The sequence below is a fragment of the Clupea harengus genome, chromosome 2 (genome assembly GCF_900700415.2).
Source record: "Clupea harengus chromosome 2, Ch_v2.0.2, whole genome shotgun sequence".
Classification (NCBI taxonomy): Eukaryota; Metazoa; Chordata; class Actinopteri; order Clupeiformes; family Clupeidae; genus Clupea; species Clupea harengus.
This window is the reverse complement of record NC_045153.1, coordinates 30,519,136-30,541,979: the sequence shown is the minus strand read 5'-3', so window position 1 is coordinate 30,541,979 and position 22,844 is coordinate 30,519,136. Positions and strand designations below refer to the sequence as shown.

Here is a 22,844-nt window from a genome sequence, read left to right as displayed (position 1 = left end):
GACACAGACACAGACACAGACACAGACACAGACACACACACACACACAGACACAGACACAGACACAGACACAGACACAGACACAGACACAGACACAGACACAGACACAGACACAGACACACACACACACAGACACAGACACAGACACACACACACAGACGCACAGAGACACACACACGGACACATGTGTTGACATTAAAAAGAAAATGTTACTGTACAACTTTCACTTGTATTGGAGTAATATTTCACCAGGAGTATCTATCCTTTGACTCAAGAATATACTTTCTGTGTTGTTGTAAGGTATGTCAAGATTTACAAGACATTTAAAGATTTGATTGTAAGATTTGATTGTATTCAAAATTGCAGCTTATTTAGAGAAGTGTGAAATAACACTTATCATTTCTTTAACTCTGAGAATGCCAAGCCACACACAAAGTCTACATTGTTGTGGGACAAATCTGGATACTTCTGGGGGGTATTCGTCGTAGCTCGCTAAGCGGTTTAGCGAGCTAATTTTCAGGCTAAGATACAAAACGCCCCTCTTTTTGGTTCGTGGAAGCAACTTTTGATAAATCACCATAGTTACATATCGATTAGCACTAACCTGCTCCAGGGCAGGCTAACTTAAGTGTAGCTGGATAAACTTGCCACACCCCCGGAAAAAGGAGGGATCCCATTGACCAAGGACTGATACTTTTTTGCGAGTGGTACATTTTTGTAGTGTCGGTGATGCGGAGAACAAAGCACTCATAACATAAGTACATTTCTACAAAGATACTGACAATCTGATGGAGTAGTAATTGTACTATGTTCAAAGTAGTAGCATTACTATAAATTTGATATAAACTACAAAAAAACTAATTTTACATAGAAAGCTGTAATTATTTTTTAATCTCCAAGTATTTCCAATGCTTTCTACTCATATATTTCACATTCGATAACACCTCAATGGGGATACGAATCCTCTATCTTGGGCAATGCACGGACCCAGAAAAATGCTTCAATCCGATTGGCCGGTAATCTGCTACAGCAATACACGGCTGGCCCCCGCGGAGGGATCCTCTGTACTAGTTGACGCTTGCCGTCAGTTATTCATACATAGATATCACCCTATAAACATTCCAACACACCTTGCTCTCACAGCGGTGGCGGTGTTGAATTTTGCCATGATTATGGTCTTGTATTCTTCATAAGCGTTCATGTTCATCTCCTGCTCGCCAGCGGAGAAAAAAAGAGCAATTTTCTTTGAGTTTAGAACCATTATACCGCTAGAAAATCATTGTTTTGGTGATCGACCTTTCCTGCCTATTGAAGTAGGACGTGCACGCGCAAATGCCCCGGTAAATTTAGCCTGGTTGAAATTAACCACATGATTCGGATGCGGATCAGCCGTTAACGAACCGATATTTGCTGTTCTCAATCAGCTCGCTAATCTTAACGGGCTAAAAGGCCAATTGATTAACTTAGCTTCAACTCTACGACGAACGGGCCCCAGATCTAAGAGAGGAAGAAGTTCAGTGCTTGTGAATAAACATTTCCAGATAAATGTAGGCAAAATGTATTTACGAATCCTTCAAATTATTTAGGTCAGATAAATAAAAGATTATTACTATGACCAGAGCTGAAATATTCAGGTTATACAAAACTGTGGGATACTTAATACATAAAGTATTTTGTATCCACATGATACCCTTTATATGGAATATTTGAGGAGATTATTTTTGGTGCTATAGCAGTGATCCCAGGCACTGAACTTGAACACAGTTTGAACACAGTTTACAGGTAACAGTTGTTGTTACAGCACAGACAAAACAGAGGACTCGTGGTATCTCTTCTGATTTCTCTAAAAACATAACCTACAATATGGAATGTTTTGAGAGAAATACAATTTGAAGAATGTTTTGACAGCTTTAGGGGAGAGGGGTAGGCTTTTAAGTCACAATTGGAGGAAAGATCAAGTTTACAAGCCATGTAAAAGGTTCCATCAGCAGTAGCGTTTGACAGAAAATTAAAAGATAGGAAAAGTTCAGTAAGATTTGTCAGGTTTTCAAACCAAGAACCTTTAATGGTGTGAAGTGAATTTCCAGCTAGATGCAATGTTTTCAAAGATGGCTAAATTCCAGTGGATGGATATTAATGGAAATGGCACACAAGAAATGGAGCATTACAAAACCGTGGACATTTTCCCTATAGTGTCTAAAATCATCACTGGAGATCAACTCTAGTCAGTTGGAAACAAACGTTTTTGATAAAGACTAGTAAGCCGGGGGGCACTGTGGCGCAAGCAGTAGCCCCGACCACAAACGGGCTTGACGCCCATGGGGGACATGGGTTTGAATCCGGCCGTTGTCGTTTCTCCTGTCCACTACCCACCTCTTCTCCCTCTCATTTCCTGTCCCACTCTTCACTGCACTATCAATTAAAGGCAAAAAAGCCCAACATAAATCTTAAAAAAAAAAAAAAAACATGTGTAAGCCATGATGAACCTGAGTTCAATTGTTGTGGAATAGTATTAGGTATTGCAGATGTGTCAAGTTTGAAAAGCTCTTGTCATCGATTATGAAAGTTTTGTGACATTTATTTCCAAAGCAGCAAGTTTTTTGCGAGGAGATTCCATTTAAATCCTCAATATTAGAGAACCTAGTCTGCTTTAGAGATGTGATATTACTTTCATCCAGAATAAAATCCTGTAATCTAGGAGGGAGGTATTATGGAACATCTTGAAGACCGGTCCCCGTAAGCTTCAACTCGAGAAGTTTTTCCAGATCGGGAAAGACCCAGAGCAAAGCCTGTCTGTTCATTCACGGTGTTACGGTTTATCTGGCTGAGATTTAGGTGAGTCATATATCTCTGTCAAGTCATGAGGAGACATATCGCTTATCTTGTTATCTGCTAGGCTTAATAAAAGTAAAATTTTTGTAGAAGCCAGTTGGAACTTTCTCCAAATCTCTTCCACTGCAGTCAAACTCTCCAGTGCTGGAGGTAGTATTGACGTGACCATCACATGGAACTTCCTTCAGCTCCTAGCTCACAAATTGACCTAAAATCATTCTCATGATGAGAGGGGGGAAACAATCATTGTTAAACTTCATCCGACCATATAGCTTCCTCTTTCCCACAGTAATAGTCCTTTCAGAAGCTGTTGAAAAATCGATCCAGTTTCACTTGTGGTTTACGCCACCTGTCTACGCCACCTGTGAATAATGTCTTGTTCCTCATATATATTTTTGAGCCTGAGGTCAATGAAGATATAACTGTATCTCTTCCCAAACTGTATTCACTGTTCCTACCTCTCTACTGTTAGGAACATGCAATAATTAGTTCCATTCCAAGGAGCATAGCTATTGATCAAATGTATACCTTACTTGAACTTTGATTCACTTTGAAAAGAATTGCCTGCAGGAAATATAGGAGCTGTAAAACAACCATGGTGTCAGAGATTAGTTCACCTGGCTGTAACTCATTTGTATGATGCATGTGTACTGTGTACTGTCATTTCTATTTTTTCTTTTAATGAATGTGTAAAATAAAATATACTTTTTATGGCAAAGAACACAATATTAGAAAATGAATGTTATTTATTAGGAATAGATTTTTGTTCCAACACAAATCATCCTCCAAAAATGCATTTGTACAGGTGCATGCCAATATTGTCTCTAAAAGCATATTGTGTAGTACTGTGCTAATATAAACACGGAGCTAAAACAAAGACTTTAGTCTTTAAGACAATTTTGTCATTGAAAACAAAAACAATATTGGCATTGACAGAAAAACAAAATAGACAAAAAAAAATTGAACTTTGGTATTGAAACACAGTTCAGTGCGGATTTTAGTAGTGAAAGAGTTTGATGGGAGGGACAAGAAATACATTATTTGCATAGATCTCCTGGGCAACGCATCTCTGAAAGTTTTTTTTTTCTACCGTTGCCAAACTGTGGCAGAGTCCATGTTTTGGCTCCATAATAAAAGTCTTTGCATTATATTTGTTATTCTCACCTCATGTCCTTAAAATAATTACTAACAATCTCAGCCTGATCTGCACTTTCATCACAAAGCTAACCTCTTTGGACATGCTTGAAATATAATTAAATTCTATATTTTCATGTAACCCTGCAATACAGTGGTTCTCTACAAACATTATAGCATTATTCGTTTATACAAAACCAAAAATGAATTAAAGAGTCTCCTGGAAAAGTGGGCTGTAATGTTTTTGGCTGTCAGTGACCAAGACACTCCTGAGACAATACCAAAAGTACTGCTGTGCCTGTGGATTAGACGGCCATTCCAACACTGACCTCTTATACAGCCTCCTTCTCAGTCGGAGGTATTTGGAGGTATAGGGAATCTTTTCCAAAGAAATTAAAATAATGACATCATTTTTCTCATCCATGAGCCTTTGATGGGCCAGGTAAAAGGCCATTTTAAAGTTCCCACTCTTCATGTAGCTGTTGGTCAGAACGATCACCGTTCGTTTGCTCTGCTGGATGCTCTGGGAGAGGTTGTCAATGAGGGGACACCCGGGGATCCAGTCACGCTCCTCCAGACACAGCTGCAAGGCTGGATCCCCAAGCTCCTCCAGGTTGACACGCAGCTCCTCCATCACCCACTCAGACACTGCAGAATCCTTCTTGTCATAGACAATGAAGGCATGATAGAAGTTGCTGTCTGAATCCATAGGCTTGTAACCTTTCAGCTTGGCTGATACAAAATGGTAGATATACCAAACATCCCAGAGGAAGAGATGGCTGGATATTGCGAGAGCAATAAAGCACAGGGTCAGAGATGTCAGCAATATGTAGAGAATGATGGAGAGGGAGTTCTCTTGGCAGGCTGGAAGGTACAGGGAGATGACCATTTTGCCTTCTTGTTCACCTGGAGCGGCACATTTGACATCTGTGGCTATCTTTGGAATGTTAACTGAAGTGCGGTTGAGCCACATGACAAACCAAATGGCACGACAGGTGCAGAGGAATTTGTTGTTGTTAAGAAATAAAGTGTCAAGCCTCATAATAACATCTTCTGGAAAGCTAGACTGGTCAATGTGCTGGATTTCATTATAACTTAGGTCAAGGACTCTCAGATTGGTTATATTTGTCAGAAACAGTGGGGTTATTTCTGAGATGCGGTTTCTGCACAGGATTAGCACTTTGAGAGAGACTGCATTATTGGAAAGTTTTCCCTGGACCTCAGTTAAAAGATTTTCACTGAGGTCTAATACTTCTAGTTGTTTAAGGTATCTAAGTTTCTCCCAGGGAAAAGTTGTTAGTCTGTTATTGTTTATGTACAGTTCGGTGAGATGTTTTGGCAGATTTGGAAAAATATCTGGGACGTAGTTTAGATTATTCTCAGATATGTAAAGTTTCTTTAAGACGAGTAGGTTGGTGAAATAATTGAAGTATCTAGTATCCCCATCTCTCCAGAGCATATCAAGGCGGTTTCCTTTGAACTCCAAGTGCTCAAGGGAAAAGCTTTCCATCTCAGTGTTGGTGGAGGTTGAAATATGATTGTAGTTCATAAGCAATTTTTGAAGTTTTGGCAGGTTCTTTGTGAAATTGAGCATATGTGTTAAACCCTCGGCTTCAAAGTAGTGATTGTTGTAGCTGATGTCGAGAACAACAAGGTTGGTCAGCTCCCGAAAAGCTGACGAATACATTGTGTCCAGACGGTTGGATGAAAAGTCAAGGTATTCAAGCTTTTTGAGGTTTTCAAACTCAGATCCATTTAAACTTTGACTCATGGCATTACCTGAGAGATTGAGACACTTGAGCTCGCTGAGGTTTAAGAATTTTGAATGAAGAAAAAAGATGTTGTTCCTGCTGAGGTCCAGTGTTTTCCCACGTTGACTGCACTCTGTGTTGAGGGGGCTCACCACTCCAAGCTCCTTATCCTTATGTAAGCAGCTGCGTGCAAATTCATCATACCTAAAATAGTGTATCTCTCTCACTTCCCTGTTGAAGAACTGGGCATTGTGCAACATCGGGTTGCCATACAAAGAGTGCCCCACTGAGCCATCTGATAGAAGAGCATTTTCAGTAGGGTTTGAGATTTTGTTTTCAGACAAATTTATGATTTGAACGTGTTTAAGCATAGCTAGAATGCTAAGGTCAGTGATCTTAATGAAATTGAAGCCAAGATCAATCATCCTCAGGTTTTCAAGGGAGGCCAGAGGATCAATGTCCTCTTTTGTTAGCTGCTGGAAGACTAAGCCTCGGATTCTGAGGATCTGAAGGGATTTTAACGCCGAGAATGATCTATTGAGGTTTAGGGAAGCTGGATACTTCTGTAGCTCATAGTTAAAAGACAGATCCAGCTCCTCAAGGTTGGGTAATGAAGTTGGAAAGCTAGCGATGGCTATTTCTCGTGCCAAATAGTTGCTTGAGAGGTCCAGTACTTTAAGGTTTTTGCAGCCCTGAAACCACTGTGGGTGAACCCTAGTGAGAGAATTACTGTGAAGACGCAAGATCTGTAGCTTCTTTAAGTTCTTGAAGGCTTTGTCATCAATGTCGAGAGGTGCATTATTCGGACAGGGTGTACAGGGATAAGGGGCATTGTAACACCGGGGACAGTTTCCACTGAGGTCAAGGGTCTCCAGGTTAGTCAAGTTCTGGAAGGCTTCCTTAGTTACCTTTTGAATGTTGTTGTTGTAGAGATAAAGCTCCTTAAGACTACCAGGCAGTCTCTGGGGTATAGAGGATAAATTATTTGCCTTTAGCGATAGCAAAGTCAGCCTCTCCAGCATCAAAAAGGCATCCTCCTCAACATGATAATACTTATTGCAGGGATTTCGAAAATAACAATTTTGGCCCAAATAGAGCATCTCTAAACGTGTAAGTTCTGTCAAGTTTTCTTTCGAGATTGAGTCAATGTTATTCACCTCCAGACTCAGCAGAACAAGGCCTTTAGGGAGCCGCTTGGGTATACTGGCAAGCTGGTTCCCATCTAAATAGAGAGACTTTAATTTTTTCAGGGGTCGAAAACTTCCATAGTCAATGATTACACTCTGGTTGCACACATGGTCCTTCGGGCCGACTTTCACTGGCACGCAGTTGCAACGCATGTCGATCTCTGTGAGGTTCTCCAGTCCCTTGAAGGAGCTCTCATTAATGTGACGGATGTGATTGATGGTGAGGGTTAAGTTGGTCGTATTTCCTGGGATGCCAAACGGGATGTATCCAAGCTCCACCGCAGTACAATTCACACTGACCTCGCTGCCATTGCTCACCACAGTCACTTCACAAGGCAAACTTTTAGGGTACCAGACAGCTGCCACCAACACAGGCAAGAGAAGCACAGCCAAGCAGATGAGACGCATCCCTGGGTAAACACGTCCTTTTACCTTCAAAGAAAAAAGAAACCTATGTGAATGGCATCATACAAGAAAATATTCAGCCAAAAATGAATTTAGCCAAAAATGCAGATATCCACCGATCATGCTAACATGGATTATATGGTGTTGGTTGTGGAGCCGAAATAGCATATAGACAATAGAACAACGACACATTCTTGACAGTTGACAATTGTCTGGAACATTTAGACAAAATATGTAATATACTGTGACTGTAATAACTGTGACTGTAAACACTGAATTTCGTATGTCAAATAGTTAACATCAAAACATCCTATAACAGACATTTAGCATAAGTTCCATACTGACCATTCTCAGGGTAAATGTTGGGTAAGCAAACCTACTAGCCCAGTCTATAATAAAACTACGTCTTCTAACTAATCGTCATTTGGGACTGTTCTATTATTTCATAAAGGTGAAAATCTGAAGCTTTGATTTGACACTCACCCCCATCTCTGTTTGCCAGTATAGAAATCTTTCAGTAGATGAGTCGTCAGCAGACACAAGGTACTAGTCGCACAGTGATTCAGAGCACAAGTGTGATCATAAGACAGTGTTGTCAAGAGTTCTTCCTTGCATGTCAAATGTACTCATAACTGAAGACCTCCTTACCACACTGCAAGTGAAAGTGGGTATATTTAGCGTCTGAAACTTCCCTATTATCAAATAGTTCAGACCTTACAGGTTCAGGTGTGACCTCAGTCTCAAGTTCTTGGGAGAGAACCTGCCCAGATTTTCTAAATGATTTAAAGACTGTTTATTGGCTACATAGTGGTCAATTTCCAAATGATAACAACATACAATATAATGTTTTACTCTTATTTTATCACTACTGAAATTTTCTTACCGGTAACTGGAAAAACAGGAGAAATATCAACACGACTGAAGTTTTCATGCAGTAGAGTTTTAATATAATTACTCTGCAATCGAACTTGATAGTTGAGATCTTACCAATACTACCTTACCATGATTTAAGTTTGCTGAAGCTGAGTTTTTTCATTACCATACCAAAAAAAAAATGAATATTACTGAGACAATGAGTTGACACATTGCCACTCAACATAGGATCTTATTTATGTAGTGCTGTTTAAGATATGATTTCTTAGTAAATGAGAGTGAACTTATTCAACATATAACAACACTGATACTCATCATCACATCAGACTTCTGCCGTGTTGTTTTAGGGTATGTTGCAGTAAGCGAAAGTGAAACCACATCACAGTATATTTCCAGGCCTGTAATAGCGCCCATGCACCCATGACTCAGTTGGCATTGTAGTCCTCTGAAAACCTTTTGGGAGCGCAGCGAGCGCAGTGAGGTTAAGTGTTTTAGTGAATCCTTTAGGCAAACATTGTTACATACTGTGGTAGCCCAAGCTGCTCTTGGGCTCCCACCTGGTTTGAACACGAGTTAATTCCCTTACCAGGCCTATACAAGGCAGACTTTAGGACCCTGGGGAGGTGTTCTGGGGACTAGGCAGGTCGGGCTTTCCCTAATTGAAAGCTCACCTGCAGATTGTTTGACTAGTGGCTGATCAGTGCCAATCTAGTCAGACAAAGACTTTAAAGTCAGTGAGAAGCGGGGCTGACGAGGGAGAGACAGAGGGGAAGGTGCCGGTTGCACTGGGTGCAAGCCGGAGGGTTTACCCCATTTTCTGTTTGTTTAAATACCTTTTGTTGTAACTTTGAAGCCTTAATAAAGAACGTGCTTGAGAAATTCCCTTGTTGCGTCCTTCTGAGAGCTGGGCTGCGACAATACACGTATACCGGTATTATACATCACAGTACAGGATCTGACTGAGATCTCCAGATGATTGTTTATACTGGATTAGCAGCTTGCCCTATGTTGAAATGTCAGTTGTTTATATCTTATCTCACTAAGGCACATTGCTGACTGCATTCAAATTTGTATCCTTTGAGTGGGTTCTGTCAGTCCAGTAATTGTAAATATGTGATGCGAAAATGAAACATGAACAGATAGAGTGGTTCAATTACTTGTTACTTTAATAATACTGGTTAATCACAAAAAGAAATAACATTATATGCAGTGAATTCATAATAAATGCTATGTAAGACTCCATAAATGCCAAAAATATGTTAGATGTGAACATAAGTGATGTGAATGTGTTTCGTGTTTAGTGTTTTGTTTGTGTTCAGTCTGTTTACTGTCCGAAAATAATCCTCAATATCACTTTAGTGTGCGGGTTTCAAATTATGAACGGCTCCCTGACATTATTGGTAAAATAACTGGCTAAGTCTACCAGAGGACCCACAGGGATATTTAACCTATAGGACATTGGTATAATTGAAAGAATCTGGATGGATCAATCTGGATGATTTTTTTTTAGAAACTCTATCATAGAATTTATAATTTTACATATTAGACAAAATATACACAAGGCAAGGATAAATCATAGCAGTTCACAATGGGGGGGGCCAGAACAGCCCATGTCTTCATGTATGGCTTTTGCAATCGATCATTAAAAAGACAACAGTGTTCCTTTTAAGTGAGTGAGTCAGTGAGCAGACAGTGGACACGGCAGTGGAATGGTGTGTCAGTGCGCTGATGCTTTGGTTCTGGGCACGGGGGAGGATGGGATGCCACTCCTTGACACATCAGCAGCCCGTTCAGGCCATGGCCAAGACCCTTCACTCCCTTCCCACTGAGACATGCCAGCTGGAGGTGACCTGCATACCTCAAGTGTCCACCAACATCTCATGAGTGTTGCTCACAACACCCTGTGAAGCTTTCAACTCTTTGCGCAGAAGTGACTGGTCCTCAATTCAGTCCACTTTTATTGTCTTTCCAAATGCATAGCTCCTTCCCACATCATCCAATTACCACTAATGCCACTCATGATGGCATCCACGAGGACGTTCTTCTTTGACTGCAGTATAGCCTGCTCTGGACCAGCTGCAGCTGGTGGTTTCATTTCCTCATCAGTATGGTTCTGTTTCTGGGACATTCTCAGACACCACATTGCCTGTGGCCCTTCTGTACCATCACATAGTGAGTGGCCAGTGTGAGACTTCAAGAACCCTAGACATTAGCTTAAATACTCTCTCTGTCTGTCTCTCTCTCTCTGTCTGTCTCTCTCTCTTCGGCAGCAGCGAGTGGGACTGTGGCACATTCAGTAGCCCACATGAGGTTTTGGCAGCTCCCTATTTAGCACTGCAGACATGTGAATACTTCCACACAGCTCCCTATTTAGCACTGCAGACATGTGGATACTTCCACACAGCTCCCTATTTAGCACTGCAGACATGTGGGTTCTTCCACTTGCAGGGAAATCCACATGAATCACCTGGCACTCTAAAAAAGAACCCCCTTCAATACTGTCTTCAGCCATTTGGGACAGGGCCATCCAAACTCCTCTCTACCCGTTTTTTTGCTTTTGGTTTTTTCTCGAAGTGCTGCTCCCTGAGCCAATGGGTCTGTTCGTTTTGTCCTGTGTGTCCAACCTGAAAGACGTCCCCGGTGGCATCCTGTGCCAGGGGATGGGGGGGAGAGGGAAGAGGCTTGATGGGAAAGATCAAATGGGATTCATTTTCAGGGCCTCCACACTCTCCTGCTTTGGCACTTTTTTTTTTTGACAGTGTGCGGTTGTGAGACAGTGGTGGCATGGGACTAGAGTTGATTTAGTGGAGTCAGGTGACTTTGTTTCCTCTTCTGGCTCCCTAGAGCTCTGTACACGCTATACTGGAGTGGCAGAGAAAGAGACAAGGGTTAAGGATCTAGCAGAAGTCATTGTTGTAGAGTATGTCAAGGTGCCATGTCGATTAATGCTCTTGTAGTGTTGTGCTACCTATCAATTACTGGTCTGACATAGCTATTGCATGTTACTCTGCTGTAAGATATAGTAATATTTCTTGCTGATGTATCAATGTATTAACTCAGTTATTCATCTTTTTACATGTAAAATGGGGTTGTCTCTTCAAGATTTATGCATTGGTCTGCAAATACGACATAGGAAAACTATACTTGGCCTTTTGAACACACTACTTGTACTCTGATTTTCTTCTGATAGTTTTCTGATTTTGTGGCATGCTAACAGCATCAGTGTCCTGTGTCTGGTCATGGCTTTTAATGTGGGTTCATATACTATATGTCACAGACAAAGAGTGCTCGTCAGGTATACCTGTGGTTTCTCTTATCTTGGGCATGCGATGGCCACCGTCTCGCATGGTTCCAAACGCTGGCTCGGCGCCAGGTTGTGCGTGGACCTTTCGGACCGAGGAAGGGTCCATATTCTGATGCGGAGGCTTGGCGTAGGCTTTCTCCTCTGGGCAGCTCATGTAGCCCAGGCCCTTCAGCGAGGACTCGGCCAGCAGGTGTGTGCCGTCCCCGGCGCAGAGCGGGGAGTCCATGGGCGTGACGCAGCTGCTGCTCCCCGTGCTGCAGCCCGCGTCGATGGAGGAGCACTGGGAGCTCTGCAGCGAGTGGACCCCCTCGCTCTGGAGCGACGACATGCGCTTGGTCAGGTGGTACTCATACAACCGTGTGACGTCTGGCTCTGCCGGGGCAGCCTTGCCTATTGGCTGCTGCTGCTGCTGCTGCTGCTGCTGGTCACTAGGGAGCATGAGGGGTTGTTCTGCGGAGTAGGGTTCTTTGGCTGGAGACCGTGTGTATTTGCAGGGTCCAGCAGAACCGTTCTCATCTGACTCGAGTCTCTCCCCCTTGGGCATTGCTTGGTCAGCATGAGCCCCCTGCAGAACACTGCAGTCGTGAGTGAATTCTGAAGGTGTGCGCCCTGCTGGGTTATGTTCGGCCATCTGTTGCCATCTTTGGGTCTTCTCATGAAATGGGAGCGGCATCCTCTCCATTTCATACGGGTGTGAATCACGTGCATTGAAAAGGTTGTATGTTCCAACCAGGTGTGGGTCTTCTCCATTCGGGTCAGGCATTTTCGTCTGTCTCAGATCCTCTGCGCTCTCATCAGGCAGCCTGTTCTCAACCTCGGTGAGCTTCCTCTGCCTTTGGCAGGTGGGCGTCACTGTATCCATGTGCATTTTGCTGAAGTAGTCGGTGAGAGATTTGGTCTCCATGGTTTCCGGCTCCATCTCGATGGCATCTGAGTGAAGCATCTGTGAAGAAGGCACAGCCGTGGACTGGTGGTCCTCTTCCTGAGGTTTGGGAGGGTTGCCCTGCGCCAACACAACACCCTCACCCTCACACATGCTTCTGCGGAAGTCCGTCTTCTCCTCGGCAAGCGTTTGGTAGCCCTCGGCCGTAGCAACAAACATTCGCAAGGAGTTCTCTGAGAGTTTCTGAGCTGCGGCCAGCTCCGAGTTCTCCGTCATTTCGGAGGAATTTGTTTCGTTTCCAGAATCAGAAGACGACTCGGGACTAAAGGCCCGAGATATTTCTACACCTGTGTATCACAGAAAGACAAACATTCCATTAATAACAACTTATGAGGCACCTCACAGATATTTGAAAAGAGTTTATTTGTACAAAATGATTGAGGATTATGAATTGAAATGCAATAAATGTCCTGATACATAAATAATAAAGCAAACAGAAGAAATGAATGAAAATAAACAACAACTCACATTGAAAAATGAGCCACAATTATGTGAATAAACAAACAATGCTCACACACAAAAAAAAAAAAATGAAGGAAAACATGGGATTGTACTCAACAGAGAAAGAGAGCGAGAAAATCATATAAACAAAAAAAACGAATGGATGGCTGGAACTTGGATGTGCCGTCAATGAATGAATGTTACAATAGTGTAAGAACCTGAACTATTGTCCGACTGAGGGTGCGACTGCTCCTCAGACGCTGCAAGAGCCTCCAGCGCCTGAAGGGTGGAGACCACAGCATCGTCCAGGACCTCCTCAGTGTCCCCCTCACTCTGTGTGGGTATGGCATCGATCAGGGACACGGGGATGTCGTTGCGCCGGACTTGGCTCGACTGTCCGTCCGCGGCCAGCGCTCCGTGGTGCTCCTCCTCGTCCGAGCTGTCTCTGAAGCCGGGCGGGGGCGCGGCGATGGCCAGGTTCAGCGACTGGAGGAGCACGTCGCTGTCCTCCTCGTCTCCGCCCTCCGGCGGCGGCGGTAGCGAGGTGAGGTCGATGATGTCGTCGCTGGACTCGGAGAGCGAGAGGAAGGTGGGCTTGTCCCGGTAGTCTCCCATAACCATGTCCTCCTCGCAGCTGATGTCGTCCTCGTCCTCGGCGTCGTCCGTCGTCTCCGCGTAGCAAATGTCGTGAAGCAGCGGTTCCTCGATGCCCTCGGTAGGGCCAAAGATTTTGGCGTCACCGTAGACTGGATGAGCGGCGTACTGGAAGCTGTCCCCATCCAGAACCGGGTCGAGGCTCTTGTAGTCGTCCACATGCTGCATGTACATGGGCCTGTGCGGGTCTAACATCTCTGGGGTGTCGTCCATCAGTCTCCGGTAGCCCAGGTTCTGCGGGTTCACTCGGTCCAGAGGAGGGTCTCCAAAGATGAAGGACACCTTGGCGCTCCTGGGGGAGTCCTGGGGTTTTGGCCGGGGCACACACAGGAAAGGCTGGGCGTGTGTGCCTCGGCTGACCTGCTCGGTGCCCCTCTCCCCCATGTGCCCCACATGCTGGGGGTACTGCTGGGGGTGCTGCTGGGGGTGCTGGGGATACTGCTGGGGGTGCTGCATCTCGGTGATGTAGAGGGGAGCGCCGTCGCCCTCCCTTCGTCCATAGTCTGGGTGCTCTGACTCTCTGTTGGACAGTTCTCTTGTGCACGCCTGGTGATTGTACTCCTCGTAACCTCCACAGGGGTTGCTGTAGTTCCACTCGATGGCTTGGTAAGTATGCTTCCCCCTTGAGTCATGCCCTGATAAGAAAACACAACAAGCAGATTTGAGGTTTGGCTGAAACATTCATCAGATTTGACTGGTTCCCATCTATTTTTAGCCTGGCATTTGGTAGGAGAACTTTTGGAAACAGAAACGGTAGGAAAAATGCAATGTCACAATAACCCAGTGGATGTTTTTGCTGTGATAAAAACATTGCTATTCACATTTTGTGAATTTATTAGACCCAGCACATACCTCCTGTGTTGCTGTTAGCCATATTGAAGATGGACCGGCGGGAGTCTACCAATAACCTGTAGTAGCCGGCGGTCAAACATGCCAGATTCATGGCATCAGTGGACTCCATTAACAGAGTGATGGGCTGTGAGAACATATCAGAATGAAAGAGCAATTACTACAGCAGCACCAACTACACTTAAATGGATGGCATGGCAAATACTAAACAGTACTTCAGAATTGACTCTGATTCCTAGTCGATATACTTCAGCCTTCAACATTTCGAGCCACAGCAGACGTCTCACCTTAACATCTAAGACGTGCAGCTCCACTCTGACATTTCTGTCATCCTCAGTGTACATCTCAATGCGGTTGACATGGCTGAAGTCAGCTAGCAAGGCCACCAGGTGGGTCTTGGTGTTGATGACATGACTGATGCCATATCTGGGCCCCACAAGCAGAGTCACCTCTGTGTGTTTCTCCCCTTGCTAGGAGAATTACAGAAGGATAACTCTGTTTATTTTCTCGGCCGGCCGTTCTCTGTGACATTATTTTTTTCAGATTCATTATGAGTTATTCAGTATAATAAATGGGAGTAACTGTTTATTTACCAACAACGTGGATTTGAAAACACGGCCACCATACAGTCGCAATTCACTGAGATATCTCAGGTAGTGAACCTTTGCCTGCAAGGCAGTCAGCTGCAAGAGAACATTGAGTTAATTTTACTGAGATGGTATCAAATGTTTTCTTTTTAAATAAACTAATTTCCACCAGGGGGCAGCGTTTGCCCACATGTTTTATCATGTTGGGCTGACTAATGGCACTGGGCTCCTTCATGGGCAAAACCAGATATACATCATTAATCTAAAACCAGTTACTACCATTGACTGGCAAATGATGATCTGTCAGTTGGCTTTTTTAATCATCATTTCCCAAGCGTATTTTGTGACCGTTCAGGCCTCTAGGCTAATGCACTGGGGAATGATCCTGATTTACTAACACATGATCTTATTTACATGTCATTGTTATTGAGAATTTGTAAGATTGTACATTATTTATAGGTTTACCAGTTAGAAAAACAGCTGTTTTATAAATGTGCAACTCAGTCGAGTGGTTATGGAAAGGCAGAATATGGCAGGTTAGTTGTTATTGTCCTTCTCCAGAGAGATATATCTCTCTAGTCTATCTACCAAGGGGAGATGGCTCACAAAAGGGAGGGAGGAGCAGAAGTGAGGAAGTGAAAGAGAGAGAGAGAGAGTACCTTTTTGCCAGGGGGCACCAGGTTCTGGTTTGTTTTGAGAATGTGTGTAAGGGCTTTTTTGATGTTCTTCTCTTTCATGCTGGACAGCACTGCCGGGGGGAGGAAGAGAGCCAAGCCCCATTCCTTCCTGTGAAGCAAAACAGGATTTCTTACTCAAATGCTGTCATTTTAGCATAGAGTCCATGAACATGTGGCGTCTGTATTTTGTTGAAAACAGTGGCTGGCTTATGTTGTGCATATAGCACATAGATAAATACTTGGCAGTGGAGTGCAGCAGATAGAATCCAGATAATCTCCCACAGATAATCTGCATTGAAAGCTGCCAGAGTTTTTGTGAGGGGGCAAAGGATGCATGGCTGGGCATATTTTCACCACACTCAGGGTTAAACTCACTCAGGGTTAAACTCACTCGGGGTTAAACTTACTCAATGTACTCGAGGGACACCTTCTGGGGATATTTTCACCACACTCAGGGTTAAACTTACTCGATGTACTTGAGGGACACCTTCTGGGGATATTTTCACCACACTCAGGGTTAAACTTACTCGATGTACTTGAGGGACACCTTCTGAGTCTGTTTGGTGTTGACTGTCAGGATGTACATCTGCAGGGCAGCCAGGCGAAGGGCGGTGTCATATTTCAGTTCCGAGCCGAAGCGCTCCAGAATCACATCATTACAGGTCTGGAGTGGGAGAGGGGGAGGGGAGGGAAGGGGCAGGTAGAGATGAAGTCACTCACACTCACACTCAGGCACTCACACTCAGGCACTCACACTCACACTCACACTCAGGCACTCACACTCAGGCACTCACACTCAGGCACTCACACTCACGCACACTCACACTCAGGCACACTCACACTCAGGCACTCACACTCACACTCACACTCAGGCACTCACACTCACACTCAGGCACTCATACTCACACTCACACTCAGGCACTCAGACTCACACTCAGGCACTCACACTCAGGCACTCACACTCAAACTCAGGCACTCACACTCAGGCACTCACACTCAGGCACTCACACTCAGGCACTCACACTCAGGCACTCACACTCACACTCAGGCACTCACACTCAGGCACTCACACTCACACTCAGGCACTCACACTCAGGCACTCACACTCACACTCAGGCACTCACACTCACACTCAGGCACTCACACTCACACTCATACTCACACTCACACTCAGGCACTCACACTCACACTCAGGCACTCACACTCAGGCACTCACACTCAGACACTCACACTCACACTCAGGCACTCACACTCAGGCACTCACACTCAGGCACTCACACTCAGGCACTCACACTCACTCACACTCACACTCAGGCACTCACACTGAGGCACTCACACTCAGGCACTCACACTCACACTCGCACTCAGGCACTCACACTCGCACTCACACTCAGGCACTCACACTCACACTCAGGCACTCACACTCACACACACTCACACTCAGGCACTCACACTCACACTCAGGCACTCACACTCAGGCACTCACACTCACACTCAGGCACTCACACTCACACTCAGGCACTCACACTCACACTCAGGCACTCACACTCAGGCACTCACACTCAGGCACTCAGGCACTCATACTCACACTCACACTCAGGCACTCACACTCAGGCACTCACACTCACACTCAGGCACTCAGACTCACACTCAGACACTCACACTCAGGCACTCACACTCAGGCACTCACACTCACACTCAGGCACTCACACTCACACTCAGGCACTCACACTCAGGCACTCACACTCAGGCACTCACACTCAGGCACTCACACTCACACTCAGGCACTCACACTCACACTCAGGCACTCACATTCACACTCAGGCACTCACACTCAGGCACTCACACTCACACTCAGACACTCACACTCAGGCACTCACACTCAGACACTCACACTCAGACACTCACACTCAGGCACTCACACTCAGACACTCACACTCAGACACTCACACTCACACTCACACTCAGGCACTCACACTCAGGCACTCACACTCAGGCACTCACACTCACACTCACACTCGCACTCAGGCACTCAGACACTCACACTCAGGCACTCACACTCACACTCAGACACTCACACTCACACTCAGGCACTCACACTCAGGCACTCACACTCAGGCACTCACACTCAGGCACTCACACTCACACTCAGGCACTCACACTCAGGCACTCACACTCACACTCGCACTCAGGCACTCACACTCACACTCAGGCACTCACACTCAGGCACTCACACTCAGGCACTCACACTCAGGCACTCACACTCAGGCACTCACACTCAGGTACTCACACTCACACTCAGGCACTCACACTCAGGCACTCACACTCAGGCACTCACACTCACACTCACGCTCACACTCAAGCACTCACACTCAGGCACTCACACTCAGGCACTCACACTCAGGCACTCACACTCACACTCAGACACTCACACTCAGGCACTCACACTCAGGCACTCACACTCAGACACTCACACTCAGGCACTCACACTCAGACACTCACACTCAGACACTCACACTCACACTCAGGCACTCACACTCAGGCACTCACACTTACACTCGCACTCAGGCACTCAGACACTCACACTCAGGCACTCACACTCACACTCAGACACTCACACTCAGGCACTCACACTCAGGCACTCACACTCAGGCACTCACACTCACACTCAGGCACTCACACTCGCACTCAGGCACTCACACTCAGGCACTCACACTCAGGCACTCACACTCAGGCACTCACACTCAGGCACTCACACTCAGGCACTCACACTCAGGTACTCACACTCACACTCAGGCACTCACACTCAGGCACTCACACTCACACTCACGCTCACACTCAAGCACTCACACTCAGGCACTCACACTCAGGCACTCACACTCAGGCACTCACACTCAGGCACTCACACTCACACTCAGACACTCACACTCACCCTCAGGCACTCACACTCAGGCACTCACACTCACACTCAGGCACTCACACTCAGGCACTCACACTCAGGCACTCACACTCACACTTGCACTCACACTCACACTCAGGCACTCACACTCACACTCAGGCACTCACACTCAGGCACTCACACTCAGGCACTCACACTCACACTCAGACACTCACACTCAGACACTCACACTCACACTCAGACACTCAGACACTCACACTCAGGCACTCACACTCAGGCACTCACACTCAGGCACTCACACTCAGGCACTCACACTCAGGCACTCACACTCAGGCACTCACACTCACACTCAGGCACTCACACTTACACTCAGGCACTCACACTCAGGCACTCACACTCAGTCACTCACACTCAGTCACTCACACTCACACTCAGGCACTCAGACACTCACACTCAGACACTCACACTCAGGCACTCAGACACTCACACACTCACACTCACACTCAGGCACTCACACTCACACTCAGGCACTCACACTCAGGCACTCACACTCACACTTACACTCAGGCACTCACACTCAGTCACTCACACTCAGTCACTCACACTCAGTCACTCACACTCACACTCAGACACTCACACTCACACTCACACTCAGACACTCACACTCAGGCACTCACACTCAGACACTCACACTCACACTCACCCTCAGGCACTCACACTCAGGCACTCACACTCACACTCAGGCACTCACACTCAGGCACTCACACTCACACTTGCACTCACACTCACACTCAGGCACTCACACTCACACTCAGGCACTCACACTCAGGCACTCACACTCAGGCACTCACACTCAGGCACTCACACTCACCCTCAGGCACTCACACTCAGGCACTCACACTCAGGCACTCACACTCAGGCACTCACACTCACACTTGCACTCACACTCACACTCAGGCACTCACACTCACACTCAGGCACTCACACTCAGGCACTCACACTCAGGCACTCACACTCAGGCACTCACACTCACACTCAGGCACTCACACTCAGGCACTCACACTCACACTCAGACACTCACACTCACACTCAGGCACTCACACTCAGACACTCACACTCACACTCAGACACTCAGACACTCACACTCACACTCAGGCACTCACACTCAGGCACTCACACTCAGGCACTCACACTCAGGCACTCACACTCACACTCAGGCACTCACACTCACACTCAGGCACTCACACTCAGGCACTCACACTCAGTCACTCACACTCAGTCACTCACACTCACACTCACACTCAGGCACTCAGACACTCACACTCAGACACTCACACTCAGGCACTCAGACACTCACACACTCACACTCACACTCAGGCACTCACACTCAGGCACTCACACTCACACTCACACTCAGGCACTCACACTCAGTCACTCACACTCAGTCACTCACACTCAGTCACTCACACTCACACTCAGACACTCACACTCACACTCACACTCAGACACTCACACTCAGGCACTCACACTCAGACACTCACACTCACACTCACACTCACCCTCAGGCACTCACACTCAGGCACTCACACTCACACTCAGGCACTCACACTCAGGCACTCACACTTGCACTCACACTCACACTCAGGCACTCACACTCACACTCAGGCACTCACACTCAGGCACTCACACTCAGGCACTCACACTCAGGCACTCACACTCACCCTCAGGCACTCACACTCAGGCACTCACACTCAGGCACTCACACTCAGGCACTCACACTCACACTTGCACTCACACTCAGGCACTCACACTCACACTCAGGCACTCACACTCAGGCACTCACACTCAGGCACTCACACTCACACTCAGGCACTCACACTCACACTCAGGCACTCACACTCAGGCACTCACGCTCACACTCACACTCACACTCAAGCACTCACACTCAGGCACTCACACTCAGGCACTCACACTCAGGCACTCACACTCAGGCACTCACACTCACACTCAGGCACTCACACTCAGGCACTCACACTCAGGCACTCACACTCAGTCACTCACACTCAGTCACTCACACTCACACTCACACTCAGGCACTCAGACACTCACACTCAGACACTCACACTCAGGCACTCAGACACTCACACACTCACACTCAGGCACTCACACTCACACTCAGGCACTCACACTCAGGCACTCACACTCACACTCACACTCAGGCACTCACACTCAGTCACTCACACTCAGTCACTCACACTCACACTCAGACACTCACACTCACACTCACACTCAGACACTCACACTCAGGCACTCACACTCAGACACTCACACTCACACTCACCCTCAGGCACTCACACTCAGGCACTCACACTCACACTCAGGCACTCACACTCAGGCACTCACACTCACACTTGCACTCACACTCACACTCAGGCACTCACACTCACACTCAGGCACTCACACTCAGGCACTCACACTCAGGCACTCACACTCAGGCACTCACACTCACCCTCAGGCACTCACACTCAGGCACTCACACTCAGGCACTCACACTCAGGCACTCACACTCACACTCGCACTCACACTCACACTCAGGCACTCACACTCAGGCACTCACACTCAGGCACTCACACTCAGGCACTCACACTCACACTCAGGCACTCACACTCACACTCAGGCACTCACACTCAGGCACTCACGCTCACACTCACACTCACACTCAAGCACTCACACTCAGGCACTCACACTCAGGCACTCACACTCAGTCACTCACACTCAGTCACTCACACTCACACTCAGGCACTCAGACTCACACTCACACTCAGGCACTCAGACTCACACTCACACTCAGGCACTCAGACTCACACTCACACTCAGGCACTCACACTCACGCCTTTCCACTGTGCAGCACTTGTATGGTGCTACTTGATTTGCAAGTGCAGTAGGCACCGCCAGTGATTGTGATAATGTCTTCCATATGGCAGTCAATTGTGTTGAAAACAGAATTATGTACCATGTGTGTGTCCTGAGGCACCAGTCTTTGTAAAGCAGACATGCTATTTGTTTGTGTGGGTAGCTAAGAAAAGATATTTTGCAGAGTGAAGGAACTGACCTGGACATAGAGGTATTCAAATGCCACTGCATCTCTCCTGAGCAGGTCAACTGGGTCCTTTGGGACGAAGCTGAGGCGGAAAAAGCATTTCATCTTGTGTGCCCCTGGCCTCTGTGTCACCTGGGGGGACAACAGCACAGGAGGATTAATCACGCCAATGACATCCACATGAATGGCTGACGCACTTCCAGTAAATCTACCTCTACTCACCAAGACATGTAATCTGCCCCGAAGCACCAATCATCAAATATATATATAAATATATTTCACACATGGAAGATCTAAAGTGATTGGAAATTCTAATTTCAACATATGGCTTTCTAACAGGGTGAATTTTCATTTTTCATCCTATTCAGGCACAAGGCCTGTGTTGTGAGCAGATAAAAGCAGGTTGGGTAGGAGAGCACAAGGTGCCTGTTTGGGTCTGGCGCTAATGGAGCTAGCATGCTCACCTGGGTTAGCATCTCCTGCTCATGCAGGAGGGTGAGCTTGCTGCAGGAGCCCTCCGCTCTGTGCTCCAGCACCAGAGAGAAATGCTCGATGCTCTTAATGGACAGCTTCTCCTGCAGGGTCAGGATAACATCCTGCCATACACAGACATGCATTATTAACAGAAGCACGAAGAAAGAGCGAACAGGAAAAAAGATAGAGAATAGAACGATCAGAGTTGTTGAGTGTGTGTTGATGTAGTGCTGGGTGTGACAGCTTTTTGCAGGTGGTGAGACACAAAAACACAGTGAAATTGTAAACATTCTAAACATATACATAACAGTAAAGTAACAGTACAGTTTTTGTTTTTATGTGTTGTGCAATATAGGTGATAATCTGATAAAGCCTATCTGATTTTCCAAAGCCTCTGTTTTTCTCAAGTAAACTTTAGCTGCTATCTGCTAGCTGCTTAACTGCCATCACAGGAAGTTAAGTGTGTGATACATACATACTTGTCAGAGGGTAAACTGACTTATTGATTATTTCTGACATACACTGAAAAATATCCCCCTTGAATGTAGTGGTAGTACCTTAATAGAGGTGTTGCTGTCAAATTTGAATGATTTAGTCTGTCCATTTTCAAGGTACACTTTCAGAACATTTGGCATGAAGAGTAGGGAATTATCCTTCACCGATTCCTGAAATGATCCGTATGCAATAGCATTAGCAATAGCAATAGCATTAGCCTAGTGTTTCACAATCAAATCT

The 22,844-nt window shown here is 46.1% G+C and overlaps 2 protein-coding genes across 6 annotated transcripts in view; both read right to left on the bottom strand.

Moving 5' to 3' along the window:
• Positions 1-1,501: 1,501 nt before the first annotated feature.
• Positions 1,502-9,278, bottom strand: tlr7 (toll-like receptor 7). The gene is made up of 2 exons (XM_012825068.3): positions 7,792-9,278; positions 1,502-7,335 (listed from the first exon to the last, which is right to left on the bottom strand). Exons 1-2 carry the CDS (start codon positions 7,795-7,797, stop codon positions 4,174-4,176), a joined length of 3,168 nt encoding a protein of 1,055 aa, XP_012680522.2. The 5' UTR covers positions 7,798-9,278; the 3' UTR covers positions 1,502-4,173.
• A 51-nt stretch (positions 9,279-9,329) lies between these two features.
• The window catches only part of frmpd4 (FERM and PDZ domain containing 4), a 44,672-nt gene continuing 31,157 nt past the window's right edge, over positions 9,330-22,844 (bottom strand). For all 5 annotated transcript variants that reach the window (XM_031560514.2, XM_031560520.2, XM_031560521.2 and 2 more), the window contains 11 exons: positions 22,667-22,774; positions 22,100-22,231; positions 21,648-21,767; positions 16,164-16,300; positions 15,619-15,745; positions 14,966-15,055; positions 14,660-14,842; positions 14,376-14,499; positions 13,088-14,158; positions 11,483-12,715; positions 9,330-11,043 (listed from right to left, as the gene is read on the bottom strand). In XM_031560514.2, coding sequence (XP_031416374.1) covers positions 11,039-11,043; positions 11,483-12,715; positions 13,088-14,158; positions 14,376-14,499; positions 14,660-14,842; positions 14,966-15,055; positions 15,619-15,745; positions 16,164-16,300; positions 21,648-21,767; positions 22,100-22,231; positions 22,667-22,774 — 3,330 coding nt within the window. In that variant the 3' untranslated portion in view covers positions 9,330-11,038. The remainder of the gene's footprint in view (positions 11,044-11,482; positions 12,716-13,087; positions 14,159-14,375; positions 14,500-14,659; positions 14,843-14,965; positions 15,056-15,618; positions 15,746-16,163; positions 16,301-21,647; positions 21,768-22,099; positions 22,232-22,666; positions 22,775-22,844) is intronic.